Raw genomic sequence first — 8747 nt, 5'->3', positions numbered from 1 at the left:
AGCCGTGCCCTGAGGGGAGCGGGGCAGAGGCAGCCGCGCCGCAGCGGCGCTTCCCGCCAGCAGGTTCCGCGGCCCGCGCGGGCCCCCCCGAGAGCCGCGGATCTCTCCCCAGACCGTGCCGCTCCTTTCGGGGCGGGTAGCACGGATTTTGGCCAGGCAGCAGGCGGCTGGGGCCGCAGAGGCGGCGCTAGAGGGAGACAGTCATACGCCGCATCGCCCGGTGCCTGTTAGAGCGCACGGCGCGCTACGGAGTTATCCTTCTGGCAGGCCCGAGCCTTTTTTGTCCCGCTTTTGATCCTTTTTTTTCTTTTATTTTTCTTTTTTTTCTTTTTTTTTCTTTTTTTGGTGGGTTATTTTCAAAGGGAGGAAAGCAAGGGCTTACAGTTTAAGTGAGCCTTGCGCTATGCACCCGGAGCTTTTCCAGTTCACTGGCACAGCGGGGAAGTGGTCGCTGTCAGCGGTTTAAAAAATACTAAACCTCATGAACTAGCAAAACCACCGCATGGAAATGTGTGTGTGTGGGAGGGGGGGGCAGAGCTGGGATTTACTTGCTGGAAAGACCCCCCCTGGTGTAGCTCTGACTTGAAGTATAGATAACACTTTACATCGTGTCAGATGTTGTCAGCTGGTGGAGGCAAACGGGAATCCTCACGCTCCGTTTTTCTGAGTTTGCATGATCTTCCCAGGGCAGTTATTGACTTTCTTTTATCCGCCTCCTTGTAAGGACTTCGTACAGAGACATCTACTCATGTATGTGCGTKCGTGTGTAGAGTTTTATATAAATGTACCTGTTTGGTTGACAGCTGACTCAGCCCGCTGTAATACACTGCAGCAACAGGCGTGGAAATTGCTTTCCTACAAATGCTTGTTCAATGAGGCAAATCTTAGCTACATGCTGCTCGTATGCAAGGAAAGATTTCATGTCGTGGGGCTGCAGCACACTGCGATTCGCCTCTGCCTGCTGCGTCAGAGGAGCATCCAGCTCCACGGGAGACGCCCGAGAGTGTCGTCCTGGCACAAGTGCCATCCGCACAGATAGCTTTCATAGAGTCTTTCCAGATCCCATAAAACTCTGTTTGTGTTGGAAATTGGACAAAAAAAAATCATAGCTGCTTTGGAATGAAGGGGTTTATTCACCTGGTAGCAAAGCTGACCTGTGCAGCTGGTCAGCGCTCCTGCTTGCGGAGGAGGAACAGAGGAGGTGGTTTCTTTACCTCTGCAGTAAACATCTGTTTCCCTGGTAATACACCTCTTCCCTGAAGCACACGTGGTCATGCACACACATTTGTACGCACACCCCCATACTGTTTTCTCCAGCAGATTAAATTGCTGGTGATTGCAATTTACAGGCATTCGTACATGAAGAGTGGTAGCAGCCTGTGACACCAAAGGAGATGCTCCACGCTTGCACGCACGCTCTTGCTGTGCTGCAGCCCGGCCTCGGCTGGGATAAGTGAACCTGCCCAGACCACAGCGGATGCTGGCCACAGCAGTTCCCTCTCGCATGAGYGTGTAAGATTGCAGGTCCCCAGCCCGAGCAGGGACGGCTGGGCTGGTCCCTTGCTAAGGACACGAGCTTCTTGGGGCTACTCGGAGAAGGGCTGCTTGAACAAACGCACACAGGTGCCTGCGTGTATGTGTGTGCATGTGCTCRGGTTTCTTTTCTAGCAATGACTTCAAATCCCATCTAATATCTGTGCATTGAAAGAGTCGGTTCCTGGGGAGCCTCTGGGAAATCTCATGGGTTCCTGGAATCAAATCACTTCCATTGCAATATCATTTCTGGAAATTACACCTAAAAACSTTGCTATCTTTCTCTCAAACTCTTCACTTTTTTGGGGGGGAGGGAGGGAGATTCAGGCATGTTCTGATCACTTCAAAACTAGCACAGAGATGCTGTTGCCATCTCCAAAACAYGGATTTCTCCCTGTTGGCATTTCAGATTGAGAGTTTCTGCGGTCCCTTTGTACATGTTCTGCTCCRCTTCTGTCCCCAAATTGCTATTTGCAGTCACACTTCCTCCAGCTGAGATCTCTACAACTGAGCGGCGGCTGGTGGCACGGACGTGTCCGCAGYGCCCCGAGTTCGTGCCGCTCCAAGAGTGATCTCGCGCTCTCCGGGAAAACACGGCGCTTCTGCGTGGACCTTCTTGGGCTGAGATCACCCCACAGACGCAGACCGAGGTGCATTACTCTTGCTAGCAGCAAGACAGACATGAAGAGTAAGCGATTTATGGAGGGAGAGACTGAGTTTGAGTTGCCCCTTGGTCAGACGCCRTGGTTAGTGCCTTTTCCCCTCCCTGGGGGGATCCAAGCCTGCTTTCCCCCTCTGCTGCTCTCATCGGCTCTGACACAGGCACAGAAAGCCAGAAATTGTAGGAAAGCTCTTTTACCCCCCCCACACCCCCAGTCAGCTTTTCCCTTCCYGCAGTACAGGCAGTTACAGTCGGAGCTGTCCCTGCAGGAAGGCTCAGCTCCGCATCCAGACACTGAGAAACRGCATAGCGCGAAGGGGAAAAAGACGAAAAGGAAGGAGACACCCGCCGCTTCGCTGCAGTCGCAATGTGTCTTACACCAGACCACGCACACGATAGAGAACATGGGTATAGATACAGCGCGGTGTATGTACAAGACGGGGGCGCGCGGCGCGGTGCTGCCGAGCCGGGGGAGGTTCCCCGGCTGCTCGAGCCCCAGCTCGGCGGGGAAGGAGCCGTGCGCTGAGCCGGCGCCGATGCTCTTCTGCTGCCCTGCAAAAGCACTGCGGCCGCTCGCAAATGTGGGTGCAGCTGCCGGGGTCCCTCCTGCCTCGTGCATGCTGCGGCCGGCCCCGAGGGGAGCCCCAGCGCGCGAGGCTGGGCCTGACCCGCTCCGGCATCTGTGCRTGCGGGAAGGGGCAAACGGAGAGGTGCGGGTGCGGACTGTCTCTGCAGTGTCGGTGATGCCAATCCCCGCCCGGAGGCATGGCCGGTATATACACGTATGTACAAACACGCAGCCCTTCCCTCCTGCCGGCCACGCGACGGGAGCGCTGGGGTGCCCGGGGCTCTGCGTCCCTCCTCTCCTTCTGGTCGGGTCACGGATCTAGGCAGGTTGCCCTGGTGCCTGCCTGTCCTCGCGCGAGCCGGGAGGGCTGGCTTTCTGCAGTCCTGGCGCAGGAGCCGGCTGCGATCCGGCTCGGGACGCGCGTGGGGCTGGGGTTGGAGGCGGGCCGGGAAGGCGGAGCGTGGCCCCTCGGACCGAGCACCGCGAAGGCTGGGTCTGGGGTCTGACGTGCCGCTCGCTGGCGATTGCCCCGCTGGGAGCGGCCGCGGGCAGGGCGTGGGGCGGGAGCCGCCCGGATCGAGGGGGACGGAGGCTCTTCTCCGGGCGGTTTGAAATCAGCTCGTGTTCAGCTAGGGCTGAAGCAACCACAGGAGCCAAGCACGAGCTGCGGCTGTTGGGTCGTGCACCCCGGCGGCGATGCCCGCCAGCAGGTCCCAGCATCGCAGGGGCCTCTCTCGAGGTGAAGCCCGCGTCCTGCCAGCGATGGTTTGGGATGCAAACGCGGTCCGTGTGGGAGCAGGCTCGGGAGGGAAGGGACCCCTCCGTGGAGAGCCTGTCCAAGGCTGGGCTCTTCCCATCCAGGACAGCCGGGAAAGCCATCCGGAGGCAGAACAGCGCGGCGCCTTAGGAGGGATCGTTATTTTAAAGCAGCGCAGCTTTGCCCTGCTGTCGGTCCGAGGCTCTCGGTGCTGATGCGGGGAGCTGCGGCGCTGCGACAGGAAAGCTCTGGGTGCAAACGCAGCCTCCCCCCGCCCTCGGAGCAGCGTTCGGGTACCAAACGCCGCCGCGGCGCGAGGCGGACAGCGGCGCGGGGCTGAGCCGAGGCTCCCGGCGGGAAGYGCAGCTTTGCGGGACACCTGCGTCTCTCCGCTGCCCGTCACCTCCTGTTCGTGATAAATCTGTTCCTGTGGCTCCGGGCAGGCGGCAGCTGTAATGAGTCCTGGYGAGCCCGGGGGCAGCCTGCGCGCGAGGCAGCRCCGGAGCCGCTCCAGCGCTGCCGGGATCGGTCCACTTGCTCTGAAATGAATCAGGAGCGATTTCTCATCACGYTGCCGGCAGCCCCACGGGGCTTTTYCRAACAGATCCAATACGAGGTCAGGTTCCCACAAAAATCAAGCGGCTGYGAAAGAAAACTTTGTTACTCGCAGCAGCGATGGTGCTGCTGCTCGTTAGCCGGAGACGAACCAGCAGAAGGTTTTTCTTTAGCTGTTTTGGGGCTGCAGGAATCCCACCCCTCCCCGGCTCGTGTTTCGCCCTCCTGCCCCATCCCCGGGGGGAGCGCAGGGGTCTGGCCGTGGCACCACCGCCTTTCCACACAAAGAACTCCTTCGCCGCCCACCAAATATTAAATACCTAGAGCCCAGCTGACGCATCGCTGCAGCTATGACACTCGAGCCTCATCCCAACGGAGGGCTGCCGGCTGCACCAGGCCCGGCGGTCGCGATCCGGTATCGCACCGCAACGTGACGTGCCGCTCTCTCTGTGATCGCCGCAGCACCGCCCGGGCAGGCGGCGTGGCTGTCGCTTCGTATTTACTTCCCCTAGTTAGGGCGGCTGGGGGGGGCCGCGTGCGCGAGCGGGCTGCCCGCGCCGCTCGGGGCCGGGGCGCGCGGTGCCGGCGGGTGCGCGGCGCTCCGGGCGGCAGCAGGAAGAGGTTATTGAGCAGCTCAACGCTGAGGAAAGCTCCGCTTTTCCCTGTGCATCCTGCACGCCGGCGCGCAGCGTTTCCCGCTGCCCGAGGGGTGCTCGGTGCCGGAGCTGCTGTCCGGACCGGGGGGAGCAGGCGTCGTGCCCAGGACTGCGTCCCCGCAGCCTCGGGGTGGGAAAAGCTGGATGCGTGCGATGCCTGGGAAGGGGGGGGGACGGGACTCGCCGCAGAGGCTGGGACRAGCCTCGGCCAAACTCCTGCCGGAGCTCCCGCAGCCGGTACCGGCAGCGCCCGAGCTGAGACCCGCGGGAGCCCGAAGCAGGGGTGGGAAATTTCATGGGAAATGCAGCTCATCCCCTTTTCCCCTTGTCCCTCTTCCCTCCGCGACGCGGGGTGACGGCTCAGCAGCCAGCGGGGGGGCTCRCGCAGGGATTCCCGGGGGAAAGGGCTGAGGACGAGCGAGACCGGACTGTTTCCTCTGCCTGAGCCGCTCTGTTCCCACGCCTCTGCTCCAGAGCAAGAGCCTGGGACCCGAGCCTGTCCCCTGGCACAGGAACTGCTCCTCGCCTCCGCCGGGAAGGCAGGATTTCTTTCTCCCCTGGGCTTTCTGTTCGCTCGCGCCGGGCTCGCTGCGGGGGGCTGCGTCTGGGGCTGCCGGCGCCCCGGGGAGCTGCTGCCTGGGCTCCTGCCCCGAAGCACGGGGGCTGCAGGGGCACGGCAGAGCCGACGGCTCCAGCACATTCCTGAGCAGCTAAACCCAGCGGGCGCCGGCCCTAATTAACGTGTTTATCCATCTCACCTGAGGGTTTTGGCTCTGCCCCAGGCGCAGCCCAGCCGGACCCCCCCAGCCTCCCGCCGCCAGCCTGCCCCGCGCGGTCCCCCGTCCCGGTCGTGCCGGCGGGCAGCTCTTCCCGACGGCGGTGCCCGGGGGGCCACCCGGCCCCTCGCTGTTACCTGCGGCGAGTGTGCCCGGCGCGGCTCCGAGATGCCCCATGGGGCCTCTTCCCTCCGGGCGTTTCGCAGGCTCCTTCTTCAGCGCCCCCAGTCCCTTCYGCCTTGGGAGAGGGCCTGGGGCCAGCCAAGCCCCCGACCTCCCGTCTCCCGTCCTCTCCATCGCCCCTTCCTCCTCTGTGACTTGCCTGGACGGAGCCCAGGTGGGGCGTCACCGCCAAGAACCGGCAGCCGTTCCYGCCCGGCTCCGGCCTCTCCGTCCCTGGAAGCGCCGTGGTGGCAGGAGCCGTCGGCACCGCGGGGGATGCCAGGGCAGCGTGCTCCAGACCCCCGGGTGTTTCTCTGCTACTCGAATGCTTCCAAGTGTTTTCCATCCAGGCGCTGGGTGATCATCCTGACCGGATGCCTGGGCTCGCCGGGGAAGGCAGCAGTCCGCTGGCGGGCGGCACAGCCTGGGAATGACCAGGAGCAGATGCGGATGGCAGGAGCAGCAGCAGCTGCTCCAGAGGGAAAAAAAAGGAGGAATCCTACAACTGAGGAGAAAAACCTGTTGAAAGTGACGTCGCTGGAGGGAAGGGGCAGAAAGGAAGGGTATCTCCTGGAAGAGGGCACCGACTKGGCACCAGCAGAGCGCGGGTGCCGGAGCAGAGGTGTTTGCGGGTGGCGGAGGGCTGCTCTCCTCGGAGGCGATTCCCTCCTCCGCGGTGGGCGGCTGCCCCGGGGCAGGAAAGCCTTCTGGAAATGCCTGCAGCCCCGTGGCCAGAGGGAGGCTTTGGGGACTGATCGAATAAGCTGGGCAACCCCCCTCCCCAAATATCCGGGTCTCCTTGGGGAGGATGCAACCGTGAGACGCGCTCAGGTTGGCGAGGTGGCTTCCCTCCGGAGGCGGCTGCTCCACCGGAGGCGGCTCCGCTCTCCAGGGACGCCGCACCTGCATCCCTGCAGCCTCCTCCGCGGTCTCCGCTCCTCCCGAGGCCAGCCCTGCTCCGCGTCGGGCGCCCCAGCCCAGCAGGCTGCCGTGCCTCCGTGCGCGTGCGTGCGTGTGTGTGCGTGTGTGCAGACCCGATTTCTGGGGCAGAGCATCCCAAGCCGACCTCAGCCCGGAGAGTGACACTGRTGAAACCGGTGGAGTCGCCGCAGAGACGATTTTGTCCCACAGTTAGCACTTCTTGTGTTTAAATCTGCGCCCACTGCGCGTGGATTTCTACAAGCTGTCTTTGTTCTCCTGGCGAGGCAGTGTCTCTTGAGCCACATCCTTCCCAGTGCTTGAAAACCAACCCGCCAGCAGCTCAGAAGCTAGCCCGAGTTTAGGATCCCCCCTCGCCCACCTGATAGCACCACCTTCCCCCAGGTTGAGCAAGGAAAGACTCAGCACTCCTGCCCTGACTTAGTGTGTGCCGTGGCCCTGTTGCAGAGTTGGGAGCAAGTGCAGAGAGGAGAGCGAATAATGGACAACTCTGTTGTCCTCTCAGATGCTTGTCTGCAGGTCACCATTGAGCAGGGTCCTTTGGGTTTCCGTGGTCTCGTTTAGCCTAGATTTGTCCTGCTTACTGTCACTCCGGTCTGCATCGTCCATACCGCTGACCTTGACCAGGCAGAGGACATTCTGAAAGCTCTTCTTGAAGTTGTCAGACAAGAAGGCATAGAGGATGGGGTTGGCACAGCTGTTGGCATAACTGAGGACTACAACAAAGTCAAACATGCCCTTGAGGACAGGTGTCGGCACGATCAGGATGGAGACAGAAGAGACATTGAAGATGTAGAAGGGGAGCCAGCAGAAGATGAAGACAGCAACCACAATGGAGACCATCCTGGTGACTTTCTTCTCGGACTTTTTCCTCTTGGAAGAGCCCACTCTGATCCCCGAGGACTTGACTTTGATAATGATGAACAAGTAGCAAAGGCAGATAATGGTGAGAGGCACCAGGAAGCCCAGAATGAAGGTGTAGATGATGAAGCCTGTGTACCACGCGCCAGACTCCCCCGGCCAGATGATGGTGCAGCTACTCCTGCCGTGATTATGCTGCACCCCGGCATAGATCATGATGGGCATTATCACCAAAAGGGAGATGCCCCATACGGCCACATTGATCATTTTGGCTGTCCTAGGCCGCCTCCACTTGGCAGATTTAATGGGATGGACGACAGCCAGGTACCGGTCAACGCTCATGACTGTCAGGCAGAAGATACTAGTGAACTGGTTGATCCCATCCACTGTCATGACAATCCTGCAGATGGCTTTACCAAAGGGCCAGTGTACCAGAGCGACCTGCATAGCCAGAAAGGGCAGACCTAGCATGAACAGCTCATCGGCAATGGCCAAGTTCAGGATGTAGATGTTGGTGATGGTCTTCATCTTGGCATAGCGAAGGATGACATATATCACCAGTGTGTTGCCACACAGCCCTATGATGCAGACCACAAAGTAGATGAAGGTGAGGATGGCATTGCTGGTCAGGTCAAAATGGTGACCTGTGGCGTTCTGTGATGTGTTSGCAGGTGCCTCTACAGAGAAGTTGTCAAACGGGGAAGCTGGGGAGAACCAGAACTCAGTGGCGTTGGGCAGCTCGTATTCCAGCTCCATGGCTCTGCTGGCCTCTGGGCACACCCACTTCAGAGGGGCCGAGATGTCCTCTTTCCTTGCTTTGGGCGTGGAAGGGAAAATTCTAGAAACTGGAGAATAAAACAGAAATGAAGAGATTCCTCAGGGAGCATTTGGCCGTCCTGCTGCCAGCCTCTGTAGAAGAATCTCCCCGGAGGGGCTGTTGCCAAACCACCTCCCCTGCCTCTCTGTCCTCCCCTCCGGAGCCTATGCTGCRTGGAGGAGTCTGCCCGGGCGCAGCACTGCTCCTCCCGACGCCGGCGATGCTGGCATCCTCACGACTCCTAAAGCGCGACCGGCAGCACGCGTCCCCGGCGAGTTACGGCAGGTGTGACTGACACCGCAGCACTAACCGCAGGGAGAAAACCTTTCCTTCATGGAGAGAGCCGACGAGACGCCGSCGCTTCCCTTTCCCGGCCAGAACCTGATCTGCGATGGAGAAATCTGAGTCCTGACAGTTCCCGTGGAAAACGTGCTCGGGGTCGGGAAAAAGCTGCGCCCCGAG

At 60.7% G+C, this 8747-nt stretch overlaps 2 protein-coding genes across 2 annotated transcripts in view; both read right to left on the bottom strand.

Annotated features, from left to right (window-relative positions):
• The window catches only part of COG1 (component of oligomeric golgi complex 1), an 11971-nt gene extending 10944 nt beyond the window's left edge, over window positions 1–1027 (bottom strand). Inside the window, exon 1 of the mRNA XM_085304796.1 lies at window positions 860–1027. Coding sequence (XP_085160922.1) covers window positions 860–1027 — 168 coding nt within the window. The remainder of the gene's footprint in view (window positions 1–859) is intronic.
• Window positions 1028–1132: 105 nt separating this feature from the next.
• Window positions 1133–8666, bottom strand: SSTR2 (somatostatin receptor 2). Its single transcript, XM_085304753.1, has 2 exons — window positions 5644–8666; window positions 1133–4161 (listed from the first exon to the last, which is right to left on the bottom strand). The coding sequence occupies exon 1, from the start codon at window positions 8222–8224 to the stop codon at window positions 7109–7111; it is 1116 nt and encodes a 371-aa protein (XP_085160879.1). The 5' UTR covers window positions 8225–8666; the 3' UTR covers window positions 1133–4161; window positions 5644–7108.
• Between the last annotated feature and the right edge of the window lie 81 nt (window positions 8667–8747).

The sequence above is a fragment of the Rhea americana genome, unplaced genomic scaffold (assembly GCF_003343005.1).
Source record: "Rhea americana isolate MKP2758 unplaced genomic scaffold, rheAme1 scaffold_21, whole genome shotgun sequence".
NCBI classification, from domain to species: domain Eukaryota; kingdom Metazoa; phylum Chordata; class Aves; order Rheiformes; family Rheidae; genus Rhea; species Rhea americana.
The sequence above is the reverse complement of the archived record's forward strand: the minus strand, read 5'-3'. Positions and strand labels throughout refer to the sequence as shown.